At 31.9% G+C, this 23,778-nt stretch overlaps 3 protein-coding genes across 8 annotated transcripts in view; 1 reads left to right on the forward strand and 2 right to left on the reverse strand.

The window, feature by feature from the left end:
• Positions 1-7,584: 7,584 nt before the first annotated feature.
• LOC111717991 (uncharacterized) lies at positions 7,585-11,758 on the reverse strand. The gene is made up of 3 exons (XM_023493459.1): positions 11,340-11,758; positions 10,694-10,843; positions 7,585-9,376 (listed from the first exon to the last, which is right to left on the reverse strand). The coding sequence occupies exons 1-3, from the start codon at positions 11,650-11,652 to the stop codon at positions 9,153-9,155; spliced, it is 687 nt and encodes a 228-aa protein (XP_023349227.1). The 5' UTR covers positions 11,653-11,758; the 3' UTR covers positions 7,585-9,152.
• Positions 11,759-12,137: 379 nt separating this feature from the next.
• On the forward strand, positions 12,138-14,570 carry LOC111717990 (uncharacterized). The gene is made up of 2 exons (XM_023493458.1): positions 12,138-13,991; positions 14,132-14,570. Exons 1-2 carry the CDS (start codon positions 12,216-12,218, stop codon positions 14,255-14,257), a joined length of 1,902 nt encoding a protein of 633 aa, XP_023349226.1. The 5' UTR covers positions 12,138-12,215; the 3' UTR covers positions 14,258-14,570.
• Positions 14,571-18,367: 3,797 nt separating this feature from the next.
• LOC111718002 (uncharacterized) overlaps positions 18,368-23,778 on the reverse strand; it is a 6,292-nt gene continuing 881 nt past the window's right edge. The window contains exons 2-9 of one of the 6 annotated variants that reach the window (XM_023493469.1): positions 23,694-23,747; positions 23,270-23,641; positions 22,389-22,464; positions 22,288-22,316; positions 21,795-21,848; positions 20,931-21,014; positions 19,740-19,817; positions 18,368-18,598 (exon numbers count right to left, since the gene is read on the reverse strand). In XM_023493469.1, the coding sequence (XP_023349237.1) occupies positions 18,521-18,598; positions 19,740-19,817; positions 20,931-21,014; positions 21,795-21,848; positions 22,288-22,316; positions 22,389-22,464; positions 23,270-23,398 (528 nt within the window). In that variant the 5' untranslated portion in view covers positions 23,399-23,641; positions 23,694-23,747 and the 3' untranslated portion in view covers positions 18,368-18,520. Of the gene's footprint in view, positions 18,599-19,739; positions 19,818-20,930; positions 21,015-21,794; positions 21,849-22,287; positions 22,317-22,388; positions 22,468-23,269; positions 23,642-23,693; positions 23,748-23,778 lie in introns of all 6 variants that reach the window. The other 5 variants (XM_023493467.1, XM_023493471.1, XM_023493470.1 and 2 more) reach the window with 5 other exon arrangements.

Here is a 23,778-nt window from a genome sequence, read left to right on the forward strand (position 1 = left end):
AATAATCATTTAATGTATGTAAAGGCCAAATTAATATAAAATCAGCCGATAGACAATTTTCCCTGCTTTAATTATAAATATGAAAATTTGAGAAACCCCTACATCCCTAATTCCCCTTTTTTCTTTTCTTCCCCCTTTCTTCCACCTTTCTCCCCTCTCTTTTCCCCTTCTTTCCCTCCTTCCTCCCTCTTTATCCTTCCCCCTTTATTCCACCCTTCTCCCCTCTCTTTTCCCCTTCTTCCCTCCTTCCTCAATCTTTATCCTTCCCCCTTTATTCCACCCTTCTCCCCTCTCTTTTCCCTTTCTTTCCCTAATTCCTCCCTCTTTACTCTTCCCTTTTAACTGTTTTAACCAATACATCACCCTTCCCCCAATCCTGCAATATATTCCAAGCTATTCTTATATTATTCAATCAAGTCATTACAGCGTACTTGAATCGGCCTGAATCTCTGCCTGAAAAAGTGGTTGATTGCCAGGCCTGTAATCAAACCGCTCCCATCTCTGCCTACGGCACTGCCTGACTTCATGTCACTTGTTTGAATATAAAAAGATAAGGGGGCCGACACGATCAGGGGTTTAAAGAGGTCAAACTCCCCCCCCCCCTCTATCCCTTTTTGAACCCTCCCCCCTCCTCAATTTATTCAAGTTTAATATTGATTCGTTCACATAAGTTGTAGAACAGGGACGAGAAACTTTTAAATGATTTAATGAAATTGGAATTTTGAGTCAAACTGAACTAAAAAGCCTTATTTCGTGGACCCTTAAAAGTTTAGGTTTATTGAGATCCCTAATAGCGAAAAAAGTACAAAAGTGTTACAAAACTAAAAGGTTCAGTTTGGTGGGACTCAATAAAAGGTTTAGTTTGGTGGGACTCAATAAAAGGTTCAATTTGGTGGGACTCAATAAAAGGTTCAGTTTGGTGAAACTCAATAAAAGTTTCAGTTTTGTGGGAGTCTGTAAAAGGTTCAGTTTGGTGGGACTCAATAAAAGGTTCAGTTTGGTGGGACTCAATAAAAGGTTCAGTTTGGTGAGACTCAATAAAAGGTGCAGTTTGGTGGGACTCAATAAAAGGTTCAATTTGGTGGGACTCAATAAAAGGTGCAGTTTGGTGGGACTCAATAAAAGGTTTAGTTTGAACTCAATAAAAGGTTCAGTTTGGTGGGACTCGAAAAAAGGTTTAGCTTTGAGGGACTCAATAAAAGGTTCAGTTTGGTAGGACTAGATAAAGGATTTAGTTTGGAGGGACTCAATAAAAGGTTCAGTTTGAACTCAATAAAAGATTCAGTTTGAACTCAATAAAAGGTTCAGTTTGAACTCAATAAAAGGTTCAGTTTGGTGGGACTATATTAAAGGTTCCATTTGGTGTAACCCTTGATGGGTTTGGTTTGGCGGGACCACTGAAAGTTTTGTTTGGTGGGACCCCTAAAAGGTTTGGTTTGGTGGGACCCCTGAAAGGTTTGGTTTGGAGGTGAGGACATCTTCATCGATCATTTACTGTGCACACTTACACTAAGCACACACAAACACACACACTGCACACAGACACATCCTTCCTTTCTACTTCTCTGTATTCTCCCATCCTTCCTTTCCAGTTCCTTATATCCTCCCATCCTTCCTTTCTTCTTCTCTATATCCTCCCAACCTCCCTGTCCACTTCTCTATATCCTTCCATCCTTCCTTTTTCTACTTCTCTATCTTTCCATCTTTCCTTTCCATCTCTCTGTATCCTCCCACCCTTCCTTTCCACTTCTCTATATCCTTCCATCCTTCCATTACACTTCTCTATATCCTCCCATCCTTCCTTTCCATTTCTCTATATCCTCCCATCATTCCTTTCTATTTCTCTACATCCTCCCAACCTTCCTTTCCACTTCCCAATTTCCTCTCATCTCCATTTTCACTTCTCTATATCCTCCAAACCATCCTTTCCAGTTCTCTATGTCCACCCATCCTTCCTTTCCACTTCTCTAAATCCTCCGATCCTTCCTTTCCACTTCTCTATATCCTCCAAACCTTCCTTTCTACTTCTCTAAATCCTCCGATCCTTCCTTTCCACTTCTCAATATCCTCCCAACCTTCCTTACTACTTCTCTAAATCCTCCCATCCTTTCTTTCCACTTCTCTATATCCTCCCATCCTTCCTTTCCACTTCTTTAAATCTCTGTATTCTTCCTTTCCACTTCTCTATATCCTCCCATCCTTCCTTTCCACTTCTATAAATCTCTATATCCTTTCTTTCCATTTCTCTATATCCTCCCATCCTTCCTTTCCACTTCTTTAAATCTCTGTATTCTTCCCTTCCACTTCTCTATATCCTCCCATCCTTACTTTCCACTTTTCTAAATCTCTATATCCTTTCTTTCTACTTCTCTAAATCCTCCCATCCTTCCTTTCCACTTTTCTAAATCTCTATATCCTGCTTTTCCACTTCTCTATATTCTCCCATCCTTCCTTTCCACTTCTCTAAATCTCTATATCCTTTCTTTCTACTTCTCTATATCCTCCCATCCTTCCTTTCCACTTCTCTATATCCTCCCATCCTTCTTTTCCACTTCTCTAAATCCTCCTTCCTTCCTTTTCACTTCACTTTATCCTCCCATCCTTCCTTTCCACTTCTCTAAATCTCTATATTCTTCCTTTCCACTTCTCTAAATCTCAATATCCTTCCAACCTTCCTTTCTATTCTTGTAACATCTGTCTAAAAACATGACAATTGAATCATAACCTTTACAGCATTGATATTCTAACAGAGAATAAAAAGTCGAATCCGTGCACAGTGATTGATTGATTGCAAGGAGGCAGAACCTGGTTTGGTTTGGAATCTGTACTGTTTATGGTGGATTCGTGTTTGTTTTATCAGATGATATTGTTTTTAAACCGAGGAAGTATAGGAGCGATTAGACAGTGATTTGTTGTATAAAGAATATAAATATGGAACAGTATGCAAACATCAAAACCATCTTGGGAAGATCAAAGCGGATAAGAAAATCATGCAGAATTCTACATTCGTCATGCGTTATTGTTTAACAATTAAATATCAATTCCATTTCATTTAAAGGGACTGTAAGTAAAAGTGTGAACGTAATTTTAATGGAGTGGCATGTCCGATTCACAACTGCACCCTTAAAAAGCTTTGTCTGATTAAATTTGCATGAGATACAGTTGACGTCGTATTTATCAATACAAGGATAACGAATTTCTATTTTGATTTTGATTTCTACAAAGCTTTCCAACAGAAGAAACCTCTAAACTTTTAACAAAGAGAAGATGTGAATTAACAGCTTCTCTTTTTATTATAGTTTCAGTTGAAGTAAATATTTCCATTTAGTGTGTAGCGCCGATATAAGGATTTATCTTTAATTGGATGATGAAATAGATAGAAAGATTGATGTTACCTCTATTCAATTTCTATTGGTTCAGAATAGACACCAAAGACATGACTGAACCTTGATTTGATCAGTCGCTAATGGACTCGGCATATAGGAGTAAAAGGTTTACGTACTTGCAAACTAGGGAACAAAAAATTATTAATAAAAATTCGTCTTCATTGTATCGATATAGTCGCCGACTACTGTATGTAAAACTAAAAGCGTGCCCTGATAATTTCTTTAGAAACATTTGTCAATGACGTACTCCAAAAATGAATAGTCTTGTGCTTTCAATTCTTGAAAGTTTAATGCTTGGTCGTTTTTGCATCTGAATTAATCACCATTTTGTTATTTGTGTGGTTATTGTAAATTCACCAGTTTTTTCTGGAAACTCCCGCGGCACACTGTCACAAATCACAAGGATATTTAAATAATGATAAGAAAGGTAGATTATAGTGACTTAAAGATTCCACAAAATTATATCCCTTTTTATAGAATCTTTAGACATAAAAGTTTCGTATTCATTTCCCTTTTTTATAGAATCCTTGGACAGAAAGATTTTGATATCCCTTTTAAAAGAATCCTTGGGCATGACAATGAATATGATGATTTTGCAATCATACTCTTTTTAAATAATTATTGGACATGAAAATCCCGCATATGTCCTTTTTTACAGAATCCTCCATCAATCATATCCTTCTATTTAGAGTCCTTGAGCGAGAAAGGTTAGAGAGAAAGGACTATTTAGCTTGGATGGATATTTTTGGGATAATTATAGATGATATTATATCCTGAGATGAGGAGGGGGAAGGAAATGGGGTTTAAGAGTTCACAGCATTGTTCATTAATGAATGTTTCAAACCAACACGTAATTGTACGAACAGTGTAATGCAGTCTTTAAAATAACATTTCTCTACTAAAAATATTTTGCAGATATCTTCGTTTTAATCTCTAAAATTGACAAATTTGAACCTTGGCTTGTCATGAATTCGGTAATTAATTCTTTTTGGGGATTTTTTGAAATCTTTTTAAGTTATATACAGTGAAAACAAGAAATGAAATAGAAAGACGACTTTTGGACTCATGTTATTGTTTTAAATATAGTCCAATATACAGGAGGGACAGTAATTAATTGTGTGGTGTGATCAGAAGCCGAATTTAAAGAATCTGAGCCGCGGCTTAAATTAAATTAATGTTTCAAGATTTTAGACGGCTCTCAATTGAAATCAGTTTTTGGCGGATTAAGACGCGTCTCAAATTCATTAAATTCGGACTCAGACCGTTTAACTTTATTATTTATTGTTAAGTTACTTTTAAAACTATTTGCTTTGTAACAACATTAAATACACTTTAAATGTTGCAATGTCGTCTTCCTATTCCCCAGTTTTTAGTTCTCAATGTATATACATATATTATACAGGGTGTCTCATATCATATTATATCGTCAATCGGTCTAAATTTTGATTTTCAGAACTAATCAGAAAATTTAAGAAGAATTAATCATTTTGAAAAATTGAATAAGGCTAATATAAAAATTGTCTTGTGGAAAATACTTGTTTTTTCGAGTTTTTCGTGGTTTTATTTTGACGTTAAAGCTTGGAGATAACCTAATATGAAATGGGACGCTCTGTATAAATAAATAAAAATTTTCAAATAAATTGTTCAACATTGATGTTATAGATTAAGACGACGTAAACTTGTTATTTTTAAAGGGACTGTAAGCGTAGTTTCATGTGACCCTCCATATGCAATCAATGGCAATTCCCGATTCGTATCAATACCCTAAAAGCTTTGTCTGTGCAATCATACATTTGATATAAATGTTATTAATATGAATAACTTAAGTGTGACTTGCGCAGTTCTTCATGTATGAAATATCAATATCCAACGCAATCAAACCTAGAAAAACGACAGTACAATTATATATTGATATTAATATTGATCAGATAAAGGTTTCAAGTGTACCGTTGTGAATCGGGCCTTTACAACTTGAAATTACATTCCCTGTAAGTCCCCCAAGAGCGGCGAGAAGTGTCACGAATTCCTGGATTTAGAAAAACTTGAACCCGTAAAGATGAAATGTGAATTATCATCAATCCTAGTAAAGGAAGAAATTTGTGAGTGTCTACACAGGTTAAGGTTAATAGTACATGGGGTGTCAACACACATTGGCATTACTTTTTACAGATAGTGATGGGCGCGTTTGATTTTTTTTATTTCATTCGTTCATCGTTCGTTTTCTCAGTGAACGATTGCTCCGTAAGATCATTCGTTCAAAAAAACGATTTGTTTTTTCAAAAGTTTGTAGGAAAAAGTCGTTCGTTTTGTAAAAAAAGATAGTTCGTTCGAACGGTTTTAAATCGTTTTTTTTTAATCTAAGTTTTTTTCATTTCTCAGAACGTTCCAAATCTTTCGTCCTTCGTTCGTTTTTTTTCTGAACAACACCATCGTTAACAAAAAATTTCGTGCGTTAGTTCACAAATACGATGTTATAGCTGGTGTCTCAGAAAACTTACATCAAGCAAAGTTCAGAATGGAGGCCAAACTAAAAGATAAAAACCCTTTTGTAATCGGATTTTCAAGATTGAGACTATTTTTAAAATCTCCGTACAATTTCCGATTCAATGAGCACAATTTTAGGCTTGCATAGATCTTAAAATGAGAATTTTAAAGGTTCCTAAAGTTTCCATTTGGAGTGAGAAAATTTGGTAAACATAAAGAAAATTTCCGTTTGTACAAAAGGGTCTATGCGACGTACTTGTTTGTAATCGGGTTATCAAGATTGAGACCATTTTTGAAATCTACGTATACAATTTCCGAGTCAATGAGCCCAACTTTTTGCTTGTAGATCTAAGAATAACAATTGTACTGTAATAAACTGTAACTTTACATTGAATATAAAATTCAAACGGAGATTATATTTTAGTTTTTACCTCGCTCCAGTTGGAAACTTTAGGAGCCTTTAAAATTGTTAATTTTAGATCTACAGGCCTAAAATTGGACTCATTAAATTGGAAATTGTATGTAGATTTAAAAATGGTCTCAATCATGAAAATCTTATTTTAAACAAGTCTGTAGACCCTTATTCCCCGTTATTATAACGTATATAGTAAATATTTTATAATATCTGTTATTTGTTTTATATCCATTGCAATTAAACGACTTTTTTTGCTAGGTGTCTCTGCCACGTGTAATCGTTCAAAGCATCAAGAGCAGAGACATCTGGCGGCCAACTAATTCGGCGTTTTAAGTGCATTGTATACAAAACGAATAAAAAATATTATGAAAAATAAACTATATACGAATGGGTCGAAAATAATCGATAACTATAGGTTGTAATATCTGAATGATTTGCTTGAAATTAAATTGGTTTTTACGATCCGAGTCGTATATTGCAACTTTCTGAATTTGTATGGATGTTGCGTACTTCACTATAAGTTGTTTTTAACAGTTTTCTCCTTATAGACGAAACAAATAGAAGTAAGATTAGTAACGATCAAAAGCGATTATTTTTCGCCGTAAGTCTTTACCCCCTTTCATTTTTCGCGAATATTCCCTTAAGTTCTAAAATGTAGATGTCTAGTGCTACAATAAAGCATAAGTTAGTTAATGAGGCGGTAAAAATAAAGGCAAGACATTGCGACACATAAATATCGACCCAGTCTTAAAAATAATATCATTGGTAACAAAAAATTATCAATTTTGGTCATTTCGCGGTTAATAAGCCTGTGACTGACTTTTTCAATATAGTTCAGTTTTATAAAGTTTTAAAAATTATTAATTCAAAATGTGATTTTTTATCATCGGATTTAGATGCCTTTGATTATTTTAAACTTTATACACTGAGATCCAGACTGCTCTTAAAAGCTGAATCAATTTTCCAAGACTGGGTTGACTTTAGAGTTTTACAACGACTTGGCCTTTCATTTTACCTCAAGGTTTATCAAAGTTTAAAGAATATAAGTTTATTATATGTCGTAAACGTCGCAGTACTTACTAAAAGATCAAGTCCAAAGATAAGACTATTGACAGTTCTATATGATTAAGGTTCTAAAAATCATAGGTCTTGAAAAAAGTCCATCTTTATTTGCCAGGGGAATAGTTTTTAATATAACCTTTTTTATTTTCAGGACATTAGAAGAATCTAAAATCTAGAAATTTTATATTAAAAATATATCTCAACAGCTAGAATATTATTGAATTTAAACATAACAAATCTTAGTTTATGCATGTATTTCGATATAATGCAGATTAAAAAATGATTACTACATTTACAGATCGAACAAAAAAATATTGTTATTTTTTAGTGTTGTACAGCCAGGATTTGAGCTGTACAAAACGGACGGAATGTTTACTTTTATCATATTTGTTTATATACATAATTAAACTGGTTTCGTTCTCACGATGTCAACTGCTTGTTACATAGAAATTACATAAAAATATTTAAATATTTACAATGTTACAAAATGTGCGCGATAGGTTTAAACTCCAAGTATATACCAAGTTTGTATTAAGGAGTTTTCATTTTTAAAGTTCGTGCAAAAAGTGTTTTTTTTTTAAACGAACAGCAATTTCGATTTTTAATTCATTCATGCATAATGTATTTTTAAAAGATGAAAAAGTGGAAAAAATTTGGTTTGATAAACATTTCAATCTAAGTCAATTAACGGAGTTAAAAAAAGTTTAATTTTTCATTGGGTATAAAAATTTGAACTTTTTGTCTTATATAGAAAAAAACGGTGAATATTTTAACAGATCCTGAAAGAAAAAAGGACCAAAAAGCGCAGAATAGAAAGTAAGATTACAGATACTGTGTTAACAATGATATGTGTTAATTCAGGTTTATAGCCGTAGCTTGATACACAACGGAACATACATATATTTACATACATACTAAATATTTCATCAGATCTATCGAAAAAAAAAAATAATAAAAAATGTTTTCATCTACAAGTACTTGATCTGATTTAGAAACCTACTACTTCTCTCAAACTCTAATTTTCAGATCACTGTATATTTGACCCCGATGATAGTGTAGATCTTTGATATCTCATTTTGCTAATTCAACAATATCAAATATGTACTTTGATATATAAAAAGATTACACCATAAGGTTGCAATGATACAGGGACTGAATTGAAAAATTAAAATGTGAGTGTTAAGTTTATGCTTTTTATAATACAAACTATGAGATCTGAAGAAAAAAAATACAAAAATGTAAAAATGTTTGGAGTATTTGAGATTTTTCCTTATTTACGATTGATAAACTAGATTAACAAAAAACGAATTGGACGGAATGTTTATAGATTTGTAAAAAAAAACGCTTGTTTTTTTATGGAATGATAAAGTAAATGCATTACGATGTTGGTTTACAGCATGTACAGCATGAAAATAAACTTAAGTTTATGTCTGTCACAAAAAAAAACCTTCTAAAACCGTTTTGTTTTCAAAATTCCAAAGTTAAATTAAGTTGATTTGCGTCTGTCTTGTGTATAAAAAAATTATTATTTTTGAGTTGTAAATCTTAGGTTCAAGCAGTGATCTCCATCTTATGCAGACCTAAGGATTAATAAAATTTTCTCCTCGATATCCCATGGTGGTGAAACCCTGCGGAAAAAACTTAAAATGATGGATCAAGTATTAATCCTTAAGCGCCCAAATTGGATTTCGAGATCAAGCGTTTAAGATTAACGAAAATCCACATCACAAAAATTCCGACCTCAGGTTTAACAATGTTAAGAAAATTCGGAAAAACTTGAATTTAAAACCTCACATTTTTCAGATCTAAACCCGCTTCTCCATTGGAAACTGAGACTCCCTGGCGGTCTCCTTCCTTTGGATAATCCTGGCCTCCACAATGAAGAGGATGGACACGACGTACATGAGGAAGACCCCAACGAAGGCGAGACCGAAGGACCAGGACAGATAGTTCTGCTCCCAATCCGGCATGAAATCCCTGCCGTCGCCTAGTGCTCCGAATATGATGAGGGCAATTGTTCCACAGATTGCTAAAAATAAAAAAGGTCTATCATATTATCCCTTCCCTCTATCCGGTGTTTTTATTATAAATTAAATGTCTTTTTTAAATAATAAATTTATAAATTTGATACATGGATTAACATTTTTTTTTTTACCTTCAATTGCCAATTTTTTATTTTTCTCTGGGCTAAAATATAAATTTAACATGATTTAAAAGTTTCAAATTGTTCTCCCTAGAACTTTATTGTCCAATGTACAGAATACATGTTTGAAAAATTGTAAGAAACTTTATGAGGGTTTAAATATGAATCCTGAATTGCAATATTTATCCAAATATTTTTTGTTTATAAATTAATACATTTTTTAAAATAATTTGTTTATAATTATAATTTCATTACTTTTATCTCTTTTATCATGTTCGATTTTACCCTAACTTCTCTGTCTCAAATAGTTTTAAATAAAATTATCAATAAAAACATTTATCAGAGTTTTCAGAATGTGCGTCATTAAAGGAACTGTCGATGTTATTCAAGTAACCATGTATTTAAAGATGAGCATGGTTTGCAACGTTAGCCAAACAAACTTTATAATTTGGAAGATATGGTTGTTTTTCCAGTTTGAAAACTGTTTAATTCGAACATTGTTTTAGATGCAGCAACTCAATTTTTAGAAAATCAACTTTTAAATAATCAATTTTTAAAGGGAAGATGATGGATATCCCATGAATTCTTAGTCAGAAAAAGGGTTCCTGTTGTAGATCAGAAAAGCCAATATATAAATGGAAAATTAGAAACATATAACAATTTGCCTTGAATTTGATCTAGTACAGGGTGTCTCATGAAACATGACAGTAGCAAGACTAATTGAAGGTCGTCTTTGATCTTTAGAATAATTCGCGGTATTTATTCGTAAACCTAATTTTAGCTGTAAAATTCTAGAGTTCATAATCACTATAAACCCTCGCCTTGGCATTTCCAAAATGTGGTCTGCCTTTTTTGTGCTTTCAATATTAACAGAGATATGAATAACTTCGTTAAGATTTAGACCATTTTTTTCTTATTTAATAAAATTGATATCTGAATAAAATTCTAAATATCTCTGGTATTATTGACAACACAGAAAAGGCAGACCACATTTTGGAAATACCAGTACTAGGAGAATATTGCGGTTATTTTTTCAAAAATCACACATGTTACAGTAGGTTGACGACAGGATGTCACAAAAGAATCCGAAGTTCAAAGTCGAATTTCAAGTAGTCTTGCTCCTGTCATGCTTTGTGGGACACGCTGTATTTGATCAAAATCTGATCATGATATATTTTGGGCCTATTTGTTTGTATATTTTACCTGAAACGATAAGATCGAAACCGATCCAACGAAGAACCTTGACCCTGTAGTAGTCATCAATACAGAGGAGGTACATCAAGATCATCCCAGCGCTCACCAACATACCGACAAAGCTGATCGTGTAGAAGAATTGGGTCGCAACAAAGAACGCTGAAAATTAGAAGAAAATTTAATAATACTGCTTTTAAAATTATTTTTTGATTAATGTTTAATTACAAAATCCACTGTACAACGAAATCCTGCCTATGTACTTTCTGGGTTGTAAGATATACATGATTTATTGATTTACGGGCTAAGATGTAGGAAGGACAGTTTATAAAAAAGTTATTCTTATTATTGAATGAAATATAAGTGATTTTAAGAGAAATTTGTTTCGTTAAATTTTTGTCGAATTATACAGCTATTTTTTAAATAAAAATCTTACTTTTCAACAATAGTGTGTTAATTCAAAAAATGCTTAGTTTCTTTGCCCCTTAAAAAAATTTCTGTACTAAACCTGCCGACTAATATAAATACAGTCTAGGAAATTAATTAGTGGAACAAATACCCATGTCCAGAAACCAACCACCTCTTTTTCAATTCATAAATCATAAATGGATTTTCCGGAATAAGACTAAAATATTTAACTCTTCGCAAATAGACTTACGTGGCACAATATATGTTCTAATCTCTGCATATCCTTCCGTAAACGGATTGAAGATCCATCGACAACCAGCATAGAACCGTTCATGCTTCAGATCATTATAATCAGGGAGAGATCTAAAGCAGTGAACCCACAAACCAAGCTTTTCAAACTTAGTGCCATAGAACTTAGGATCCCCCTCCAGCCAGTTAGTTGTTACAAAACTGGTTGTTACAAAAACGATCATCACAACTAAAACGACCAGGGCAATTTTTCCAGTCAGGGTTCGTTCTCTGTGCACATCGGCGTCGGCCGGCAGTGGTTCATCAAACCCCATTTTTATCACGTGAAGTCCAACTTTTATTCAAAAATAAGTTTAAATTTTCATGTTCCGATTTCACAAAAATGGTCGATGTTGATTTGCAAAACAAAATAAAATTCAATATGGCTGAAACCAGTTTTGAAGCTCAACCGGTGGTGAAAGGAAAATTTTTTCTAAAAGTTAATATATTCTATTAATTAATTTTCTTTCTTTTTTCTTATTTGCAATCAAGGAAGTTGTTTATTCCAAAGATTTATTTTTTGTGTACTATGAAAATGAAAAAGGTTATGGCTGAAACCAGTTTTGAAGCTCAACCGGTGGTGAAAGGAAAATTTTTTCTAAAAGTTAATATTTTCTATTAATTAATTTTCTTTCTTTTTTCTTATTTGCAATCATACAATTCTTTTTATAAAAATTGGAATATACATAAAGCCCCCCCCCCTCTCCTAGAATAGTGAATACCTGACAGGTAAACCACTCCCAACCTACCTGTTAATACAGACTCATTCCCTACCTTCCTATAAACGGTTTCTAGACCGAGTTCTAGCAGAAGATGGTATGAAGGACGGATAAAGAGAATGGAGGAAACAGGAGGGACAAATACTACAATTACAAGGGAACAGTTCCTTGCTGTGCTGCATTCAAATGACAGTGTTTTCTGCTGTTTACCATGTTGTAAACAAACAAACAAGATATTACCGACCAGAAATAATGAAACAAACTCTGAGTTTTTTGAATTTACACCGAGTAGAAAAATTCGAATTATTAACAGATATCCACGCCAAGATTATCTAGACAACTGGCGTACTGAGTCCCAAGCTGATACTAAAACTCTTGAAGAGACTCTCTCTGACGATGAAGATTATTGGTTTGAGAATGCTGCCCCAACAAGACTTCCAGTTATTCAGCCCCCACCACTGCAACAACAAAACCGTATCATCAACAAGTTTGAGCCTAGAACACAACCCAGCATTAGTTCTAAATCTTTAGAAGAAGATGTAATATCTCCAGGTCGGATGCCAAGGAAGAATTTCAAAACAGAATGTGTTGAGGATACAGATGATTATGAAGATGAATCTCAGGTTTCAACGTCTTTGAGCAATGAAAATGAAACTCCTGAAAATCAAAAGAAGAAAGACACAGTTATGTCAGCAGTGATGAAAAGCAGTGCCGGTACAATCCTAGACATCACAGCTGAATCAACAGTCAAAATCAAAAGATCATCAAGCCTAAATAAAACTTCAGAATCTCCAAAATCAAGAAAATCTCTTTCACCAGTCTCCAGAAAATCGATTTCTCCTGTTTCTCGAAGATCAAGTTCTCCATCACTAAGAAGATCTCTCTCCCCTGGAACTAGGAAATCAGGTTCCCCAGGCACAAGACGGTCAAAATCTCCAAATGAGGGTTCAGATGAGGGAAGCAGAGAGCCAAGTCCAGAAGTTCCTGACAGGGTAGTGTGTGCAGTTCCAGATCCTGTAGAATCAAACTCAGATAGGGATACATTCTCCAATATTGTGGTGACAGGAAGTAACCTTGGTGGAGTTGCAAACCAAGGTTTCACATCAGATGAGGAAGATGGGCCTGACACAGGAGTTCAAGTTGATGCAGTTCATCAACATGTCCGAATATCTAACCAAAATGGAACAAAGCATGAAACCTCAAGTTCAATAACTTTCCCAACTCCTGAGCCTTTAAGATTTTCTGAACATAATAATCTTCTGCCAATCCTATTCTTCCTGCATGGTGTTGGCGGTTCAGCAGATATTTGGAATTCACAAATGCAATATTTTGTTTCTAGAGGTTATCAAGTCATAGCTCCAGACATGCTGGGCCATGGATTTTCAAGCTGTCCTGACAAACTTAGAGCTTACACCTTTACAAAGCTTTTTAAGGATATAATCTCCATCTTTGATACATATGTACCGGACAACAGGTCCTGTGTTGTCATTGGTCATTCCTATGGTTGCTCTTTTGGTGCTGCTCTAGCAAGAACAAGACCTGAAAAGGTGATTTCACTGATCCTCATAGCAAGTGGAGGACCAACCCCACTTGCTCCACCACCAAACCTCTCAAGGTACCCAAAGTGGATAATGAACTTTCTCAGACTTGCCCTAGAATGCAAGTTTAGGAGCCAGCAACATAAATACAACCCTCGTGGCAAATCTATCAAGTTTAAAGAGGCATTTGATGTTCCATCTTATGTGTTCAAGTATGTTATGCTTGGTCAGATTTGGCCTGAAGGAGATGCAGGGTTTCATCGACGGATAGGAGTACCAACCCTCCTGGTTTACGGGATGAGGGACACCCTGGTATCCTTGGTGGAGGAGTGTGAGATGGAGAGAACTATACCTAAGGTAGGATGTGTTTTAATGTTTCTGCCAGAACAAACATTTTTTTAAATTGTGATTTAACAGGGAGATTTAAAACAAAAAATTCAACCTTAAGGTAAATTCATTTTCTGAAACTTGAAATTTTAATTGATTTTTTGTTTTAGTCGTATCTGGAGCTAATACCAAACGCTGGACACTGTGTAATGCTGGACACCCCTGATCAGCTGAATACTATGATGTTCAAGTTCATTAAGAAATGGACTTCAGACATCCAGACCACAACCATCTAACCACGCCTCACACATTTTAATGAATTTTTACAGTACCACTGTTTAAAATGGCAGAAATAACATGCATTTTTTTGTATAGATACAAATTCACAAGTAACTATTAACAAATATGTAATGCAGAAAACCTGGGTAACAGTATTTTTTATAAATTTTTATATCATTAGTTATCAATTTATGGGAGAAGTAAACCGTCCAAAGAAATAGAAAATTATTTCTTTACAACAAGCTCTGTGATAAATTTACATAATTTCAATTACTTTAACTATTTATGAAACCCTTAAAATGTACTTATCAAAATAAAGAAGAAAAAGTATTGATATTAATTTTTTTGATAGAATCTGACGTAATTGTTCTTAAAAGCTTAATCTTTTTCCTCTTGTTCAAAAAAAAATTATAAAAACAGTTGAATCAAGATACATAAAATTTACAACTAGTGAATATATTAATATAATTTTATCAACGCGCCCCCCCCCCACTCCCTGTAAAAAATATTTCTTGAAAATATATCTTATACCCCTGTACTTACGTTTTGTTAATTCCTCTCTGATGATATCGTACTCCTCGAGAAGAACATGTTTGCACCCGTAGAACTTCACCTCGTACTGGTGACCTTTGTCATGGAAACCATCAAAGCAAGCGTGCCACAGACCTAGGGTTAAATAGGACATTTATTTTATGGATAGGACACTAGGACATACTAAAGAAAGAGATAAGATATTTTACAGATAAATATTTCATCAAAAGGATATTTCATTGAAAGGATTTTGTGAAAAAGGGATATTTCACAGAAAGAATATTTCACAGAATAAATATTTCACAGAAAGAATATGCAATAGGATATTTCATAGAAAGAATATTTTACAAGAAGGATATTTCATAGAAAAGATGTTTCAAAAATAGGATGTTTCATAGAAAATATATTTCGTAGAAAAGATATTTCATAGAAAAAATATTTCACGGAAAGGATATTTCATAGAAAGAATAATGCATAAGAAGGATATTTCATAGAAAAGATATTTCACAAAAAGTACATTTTTCAAAAAGTATATATCATAGAAAGGATATTTCAAAAAAAGGATATTTAATAGAAAGGATATTTCATAGAAAGCATTTTTAAGAAAGGATATTTCATAGAACGGATGTTTTAAAGATAGGATATTTCAAATTAAAGATATTTCATAGAAAAGAATTTCACAGAAAGATAGGATAGATATTATATTTTAAAGAAAGGATTTTTCACAAAAAGGATGATTCAATAATAGAATTATTCATACAATTGATATTCAGTAGAAAGTATATTTCATAAAAAGAATATATCAACGATAGACTATTTCATAGAAGGATATTTCAACGAAAAGTTATTTATAGAAAGTACTTATAATAGAAAGTATATTTCTTTGAAAGAATGTCAAAAAAAGACTATTTCTTAGAAAAGATACTTTATAGAAAGGACAATTCGAAGAAATTAAATCAAATCAAATCTGACTTCTAGGGCTAGAAAGGAAATTTTACAAAAAGGATGTTTCATTGAAAAGATATTTTTCAGAAAGTGTTATTTCATGGATATGAAATTTCATAATAAGAATATTTTATAGATAGGATATTTAGTTGAAAAAATATTTCACAGAAAGCATATTTTACAGATAAGATGTTTCAAAGAAAGGATATTTCATAGAAAAATATTTAGTGAACAGGACCTTTAAGAAAAAAAAAATATTTCGTAGAAAGAATATTTCACAGAAAGGATATTTCACAGAAAGGATATTTCACAGATAAGATATTTTATAGAAAAGATATTTAATAGAAAAAATGTTTCATAGAAAGGATAATTCATAGAAAGTATAATTAGAAGAAAGATATTTCAAAAAAAGAATATCATAAAACAGCTAATTCATAAAAAGGATATTTAGTAGACATTTATTTCATAGAAAAGATATTTCCTAGAACTGATATTTCATAGACAGAATATTTAAGAGAAAGAACACTATATAGAGGATATTTCATTGAAAGGATATTTCATAGAAAGGATATTTAGTAGACATTTATTTAATAGAAAAAATATTTCCTAGAACTGATATTTCATAGACAGAATATTTAAGAGAAAGAACACTATATAGAGGATATTTCATTGAAAGGATATTTCATAAAAAGGATACACATTACACATAGAAAGGATACACATTACACATAGTAAGGATACTCATAGAAAGGTTATATTGAATGGATATTTCACAGAAAAAAATATTTCATTGAAAGGATTTTTCTTGAAAAGAATATTTTATAAAGAGGATATTTCACAGAAAATATTCTACTGAAAGGAAATTTTTTAAAAAGAATATTTCATAGAAAGATAATTTTACAAGGAGGATATTTCATAGAAAGAATCTGAAAGGAAATTTCAAAGAATAGATATTTTATAGAAATGAAGTTTAAAAAGAAAATATACTTAATAGAAAGGATTTTTAATAGAAAGGAAATTTCATAAAAAGAATATTTCATATTTGAATATTTTAAAGAATAAATATTTTTTTAAAAGAATATTTGTTGAACAGATTTTTTTGTTAGAACATGTAGGGTATATATTTAAAAGTAACTATTTATGGTATTTTTGAAATTTTTTTTTTTTTACCTAAAATAATTTCAAAAAAAGAATATTTTTTTAAAAGGATGATTTGTAGAAAGGATTTTTAAAGAAATAGTATTTTATATTTAGGATATAAAGGAAAATATCCCCCCAAAAAAAATACAAATGCAAAAACTATTTCTTTACCTAGAATAATTTCATAGAAAGAATAATTTTTAAAAAGGATGAAGAACGAATTTCCAAAGAAATAATATTTCATATTTGGGATATGAAAGAAAAGTATCCAAAGTAAAAAATATAAAAGTATTTCTTGAATTTTCTAGGCTTTAGTTTATTTACCTAAGTGAGTAAATTTTGGTCTTGGTAGTCTGGAGGAAGGGTAGGATTCTAACCAGTAGGGAGTGAAGAAACTTACTATAGTTACTATATTACAAACTAATAGTAGCAGTACAGAGCCCTACATTAATAATCATAATCATAATCATAATCAAAAGTTGAAATTATCACAGATTTAATTTTATTTATTATTTTATATAATTGCATACTTTGTAAAAAAATTTCAGAAACTAATTTTTAACTTCGAATTTTTAGGAAATCAATAATTTTGAGTTTTTTATTTGCATACTTACATTTACCTGACCCATAATTAAAACATAAAAAGGCTTAATAATCACTGGTTAAATATAGCATTTTTAAATATCACATTTTGTTCTCACTGAAATACGTATTTTGTTCGCTAACATCAGCAGTAGTAAAATATTTTTATTTGGCCCCAAGGAACGAAGAAAATCCAAACTTACTTTGATTGTTTTGTTGTTAAAATATAATTTGTGCAATTGACAAGAAATTCTATAATTCTTTTAAATTTTGCTAATTACGGTTTTTAGAAAAAAAAAACATTCCCTGATTGCTTTAATGAACTGTTCAAATGTAATTTCAACGAAATTTCAAGATGCCCTCCTTTTAAAGTGTTTATTTTTAAAAAAGAATAGATAAAATTTAATTTAACAAAACGACGATATATTTATAATACCAGAGCTGAAAACTTTAGAATGATGGATATCAAGATTAATGCTTAAACTCCTGGTTTTACTAAACCCGAGATTACTTTAATACGAATACGATATCCAAGAAAGAAGTATAAAATTCAACCAATCATTGTATAATCATGCTAAGATGTATTCTTTAACTTTTGAAAAACCGGTTTTCTCTGGTGTTATTTGTGTCATATCAATTGAACTAAACATCGATTAAATAAACGAAAGTTTTGGATTAATTAATTAATTAATTAAGACTAACGTTTAAAATGATGATGGTCCTAAAATGTGATAAAATATTTTTCTTAATAAGTTCATATGAACATGATTAATTTTATATTTGCTTAAATGCTCTAAAAGCCGGATTGAGAACAGCTTACTTTAATTCAATCAGATATTAGTTCAATCAAAATAGCATTGTATCTGTAATTGTTATCAAACGTAACTTTCATACAGTAGGGATATCCAAACATGAGGATTAAGAATAAAATCAAAAGTGTGTACATTGGAAACTGAGATTAGGCGACCAGGATTAAGGATATCTCATTCTAAAGTTTTCAGCTCAGCTCACATGAAGGTGTGAAGGGTGTCATTATGAATCAGACAAATTGAGGGTCACTTAAAATTACGTGTACAGTCCCTTTAAAGGATCTGACGCCACTTGCTGTAGACATCCTCTTTCCTACACACCTCGTCTAGTCGAGCTTGGACAGGAAATGCCTAAAAATAAAATACAGTTTAACCCAGAACTTTGGAGAATTTGAAAGAATTTATAAAATGTCGTCTTGACAAATTTCAATGGGTCTTCTTATACTATTATACCTAAATCTCTGTAATTGTACAAATAAATTAACAGCCATGAAATATGCGGGAACAGTTTTAAAGAGCTCCATATAATCGACAGTTAAAAAACGAAATATCTGCAGCATTCCATTTTCAGTTGGTTTGAAAGAAAACGATTTTTAAGTTTTTGGTTAACCTATAGTTTCTAACAAATTCTTGGGATAAAGTTTGATCCGAATTTGGATCTTTTTCAAGATTTTTCCCTTTGATTCCTTTGATTATTTATTTTTATGTATACAAATTTTCGACGCTTTTTATACTAAGACTAAATTATTTGGACTTTTTGACGGCAGTAAAAAGTCAATTCTACCAATTTTTCGGGGTTTTCCTTCAATAACACTTTCATTAATTAAAATCAGTATACAGTATCAGGAACAACCCCGGCAATTTTCTTCAAATAAATAAATAATAGTACATCCCTTGTCGCACCCCCCCCCCCTCCACCCCATTCAAAAACCAGTACTCTTTCATCAAACCTTTAACTAAATCTCCTCCAATCTATAAATCTATTTGTACAAGATTTCACAGGCGTTAAGCCCCAACTACAATTTTAATTTTAATTCTTGCTCTAAAGACTATATGCGGCATTTTCTCTTCCTAAATTATCAAACCATAACAAAAAATAGTTTTATCCATCTTGTTCGTGGATTTTGAAAGATCGGAATTTTTCTAAGGCAAATTTTTGAAATTCTGACCATCAATAAACCTTCTGTCAAGTCATGAAGCCTAAAACAAAATTCGATTTATATTAAATTTTTAAAAACCACGAATTTTCGTTTTTTTTACAATGTATACAAAGAGAAAATGTTCACAATTTAAATAATGGACACGAAGCCTAGCATATAGAAGAATCAAAGAACATTTGGTCAAAATTTAGAGGAGTTGTTTGTACGACTTTGCGACCAAATCATCTAGTTTAGATTTTTTACCAAATATCTGAATATCAAACTGACTTGGTTGCAAAAGAAAATATCAAAACTTTATCAAATATCTCTTAATATAATTATATATTAATCACCTTGGTGTAAGTCTTCACAGCTTTATCAATATCGGAGTCATTGATTCGCTCCTCAGTTCCCTCCACAAAAATCGTTCCCTAAAAGTTAACAAATACTAGAAAACTATTGTTTCAATAAAAATATTAAAAACTTGACATAAACAGGTAAGTTTTACACTTTTTATACCTTTTCCCCTTGAAATCAAATCCCCCCCCCCCCTAGAAATCACTAATTCTCCAAATTCAGCGAATAATACTTTTATAAAAATGTTTTTTTTCAATAGAATGTTTACCCCCATGCTACACCCTATACTAAGCGTTCGGTGCGTTCTGCAGTAAATTGCAGTATACTGAACGAAGATAAAGTAGTGTTTAGATTTGAGAGTGACTATATTTCTATAAATCATTCTTATAATTTAAAGGGACCGTTCACTTATTTGGGTAATTTCTTGGTAAACTAGTTGTCCTATTAGCTATTCATTGGTATTAGTCTTACTTTTCAAAGATATCTATGACCGGAGAAAAAGCCGATTTATCATGTAGAATTCCAGCGGAAAGGTATGATACCTTTGCATAGACACTATTTAAACGTTTTTTCAGTAACAAAAGCACAATAAAATCTAAAATTTTCATATTCAATGACATCATGTGTCAGCCAAGATAAAATATAAAACTTTTGATTTTTGAATTAGCAAGAAATTAACGTTTTTCGTGTTCAAACATGATTTATAACAAATTAACACGTTTACTCAGACAAACGGTTCCTAGATTTCAACTTCTTCAACAATTCACAGTCAAATGTTTGAAATAAGTTTAATTTTGAAAATAGACAATTTTAAAATAATTAAAAAAATTTAAGATATCTACAATTAACAATTACAAACTACAAATTAATTTAATATTGTAAATTTTTTTTTAATCCATGACTATGACAAAAAGCATCAAATAGTGAAAATGCAAGGACTAATACCAATGCAGAGCTAGTATGCTATTTAGTTTACCCTCAAATTACCTAAATAAGTGAACAGTCCCTTTGACTAAACTTGTAAACTTTTCCGAAAAGAACTGAAGACAATTGTATCAACCCTTAATTTTCTTATTGATTTATTTCATATCTTAAACCTGTGGCATGGACCAAACCATGAATTCTGCCAGACTAAAAAGTACAAGTTTTAAATATTCCAGGAAAAGGTTGGTTTTTATTATATTCACCTGCTTTTTAGCCATTTTTATAAAAAGTTGTTGAAAACTGAACTCCGCCAAGTTTTCCTCATTGTTCACCACCTCCTCTATATCCTAGACAAATATTTTAGCAAGGATGAGCAAATTTTATCGCAAATGTATGATCATTTTTGCACCAGCAGAAAACTATGCTGTAGCAAATTAGAAGCAACATTCATAAAATAAAAAATTAAAAAATAAAAACTCATTTAATTAGTTTTAACGAATTACAAAATTATAGTTCATTAAAAACTTAAGACTATAATAGATAATAAACCGGTATTTGGCACTATTTGGTTTGGTAAGTCCGACGCTACCCAAACAAAAAAGTCCCAACTACTGGTCTTTTAAGACTTAAGATTAGAAAGGTCGATTTGTTTTAGTTTTATCAGAAAATGTTGATAATGGTATCAAAAGATGTGGCTCTAACAATGATGAATTAATAAAAATATTAAAATGCTGCTGTTACCAACTAGGTGGGGGAGGCGACCCACATCCGTTTTACCTCCGACCCACAAAGGTCGTCAAAAATGTTGTTTGCGGTATGCTACCCCCGTTTTCCCTTCCGGCAAACAGTCTGTACTTTTGTATGCTGATCATAAACGAATGCAGCATGCCGCAAATACCATTTTATGACGTAATTAGTGGGTCGAAGGTAAAACAGGTGTGGGTCGCCTTCTCNAACTGTGAATTCGCAAGTCCTTGAAACTATATACGTCTGTTTCATTTCCATATTAATTCATCCATGTTCTCGAACCGTTGAATGCAAATACATTTCTTTGTTTTAGGATATTTTTTATTATTTTTATCTTAAAACACACAAAAATTTGATATACATTGTTTATTTTTATATACCTCTCGCACTCTCAAAGTATGTCGGTGCTTCTGCATATCCAAAATAAACTCGTTCTAAATTTAAAGACATTGTTCACAATAATTTTAGCGATCTTTTAGGATTCGTGCATTATCTATTTGCAACGGTAACCCTTCTACTTGGTACAAAAAAACGCAGGGGTGTATATTTTTCACCGGGAGGGGGGGGGGAATTATTTTTGATGATTTGGGAAAAAATTAAATATTTGGTGTGAAAAGGCACCTTTTTATTCTTTTAGATACTTTTTACCTAAATATTCATTTTCCCACCTAAAAATCACTTATTTCTGCAATTCCAAAACTAAAACCCATAAAAAGCATATTTAACTTCAGGGGAAAAAAACAATTTTGAAAAGGGGGGGAAATAGATTTTTTGAGAAAATATAAACCCCTAGAAAAATGGTCGTGAATATTTCCTATTTTCTCTTTGATTATTGACATTCTGTATGTAGATTTTAAAAAATTGAATATCTACCTGAAATCTAGATGTTTTATTCTCGTAGTCTAAAAATAAAATAAATAAATAGTTTTAAAAATTTACAACCAAAAAGAAAAATTTAATCGAAAAATATTTACCTAGTTTTTCTTTGAATTCCGCCAATTCGTTCTTATTTGGTCTAACAGGAGTTTTCAGCGTGGAATCTTCCTCACCCTGCTAAATTATTATATTACTGTATTCTCAAATATTACTGCGACAAAATCCACCAAAATGTATTTAAAAATCTGCAAATTCAGTTTAATCTATCCATTACTTTTGATTTTTTGTAATAAAACACATTATTTCACAATGACAACTCCATCTGGAGACAAGAGTTCCCTAGATCAGTGAACATTCATCTTCTAAAAGTTGATAATGGACCATTTGGTACATAAAGTTTATGTTTACCGGTTCTTTGTAAATTTTTTCATTTTATACAGAATAAAAATCTAAAAAATTCATGTATTTATCGATTTTTGATCCATTTCTGAAGTCAAACTTAGTTGCAGTAAGAATATTGATCAAGTATTACTATTATCTACTATTTTATCCTAAGGGTGACATTTACAGAGACAATGTTCTTTAATTCAATATTTGGGTCAAATGCGATCCAAAAAATATACTAATCAACAAGATCGCATTTAATGAATCAATTAAATTACATTTTAGAGATATTCCTGGCGAGAGTCCTATTATAAATACTTCAGTATGAATTTCAAGTCAGAGAACAGTCCCTTCAATTATTATGTTTCCATTTCTCTGAATATTATTAAATCTATACATCCTTTTTCTAAACCATATATCTTTGCAACCTGATATTGAAAACCTCTGATATTTCAATTGTAGATTATTTAATATAGCAGATTTCATAGTTTGAAATAAATAAGTTCTCCGACATTGGTAGCAAAGATCAAGGGATTAGAAAATCAGAGTTTGTGGCAAAAACTCAATTCCTTTGTGAAGTAATTGAGTTTGGTACCTGTTCGAGGGATCTCGAATCATCAACTCTAGTTCTCATCTCGTCTACTGCATCCTGAACAAAATTCAAAAACTCAATTCCTTTGTGAAGTAATTGAGTTTGGTACCTGTTCGAGGGATCTCGAATCATCAACTCTAGTTCTCATCTCGTCTACTGCATCCTGAACAAAATTCAAAAACTCAATTCCTTTGTGAAGTAATTGAGTTTGGTACCTGTTCGAGGGATCTCGAATCATCAACTCTAGTTCTCATCTCGTCTACTGCATCCTGAACAAAATTCAAAAACTCAATTCCTTTGTGAAGTAATTGAGTTTGGTACCTGTTCGAGGGATCTCGAATCATCAACTCTAGTTCTCATCTCGTCTACTGCATCCTGAACAAAATTCAAAAACTCAATTCCTTTGTGAAGTAATTGAGTTTGGTACCTGTTCGAGGGATCTCGAATCATAAACTCTAGTTCTCATCTCGTCTACTGCATCCTGAACAAAATTCAAATGTCACATTCGTAAA

The sequence above is a fragment of the Eurytemora carolleeae genome, unplaced genomic scaffold (genome assembly GCF_000591075.1).
Source record: "Eurytemora carolleeae unplaced genomic scaffold, Eaff_2.0 scaffold1053, whole genome shotgun sequence".
NCBI lineage: Eukaryota > Metazoa > Arthropoda > Copepoda > Calanoida > Temoridae > Eurytemora > Eurytemora carolleeae.

Coding starts and splice junctions, on each gene's coding strand:
- LOC111717991 (XM_023493459.1), bottom strand. CDS start 11,652: ATGGGGTTTGATGAACCACTGCCGGCCGACGCCGATGTGCACAGAGAA. Junction 10,844..11,339: donor TAGAACATATATTGTGCCAC/GTAAGTCTATTT, acceptor TCTAATTTTCAG/CGTTCTTTGTTGCGACCCAA. Junction 9,377..10,693: donor TTTCGATCTTATCGTTTCAG/GTAAAATATACA, acceptor TTTTATTTTTAG/CAATCTGTGGAACAATTGCC.
- LOC111717990 (XM_023493458.1), top strand. CDS start 12,216: ATGGAGGAAACAGGAGGGACAAATACTACAATTACAAGGGAACAGTTC. Junction 13,992..14,131: donor TGGAGAGAACTATACCTAAG/GTAGGATGTGTT, acceptor TTTTTGTTTTAG/TCGTATCTGGAGCTAATACC.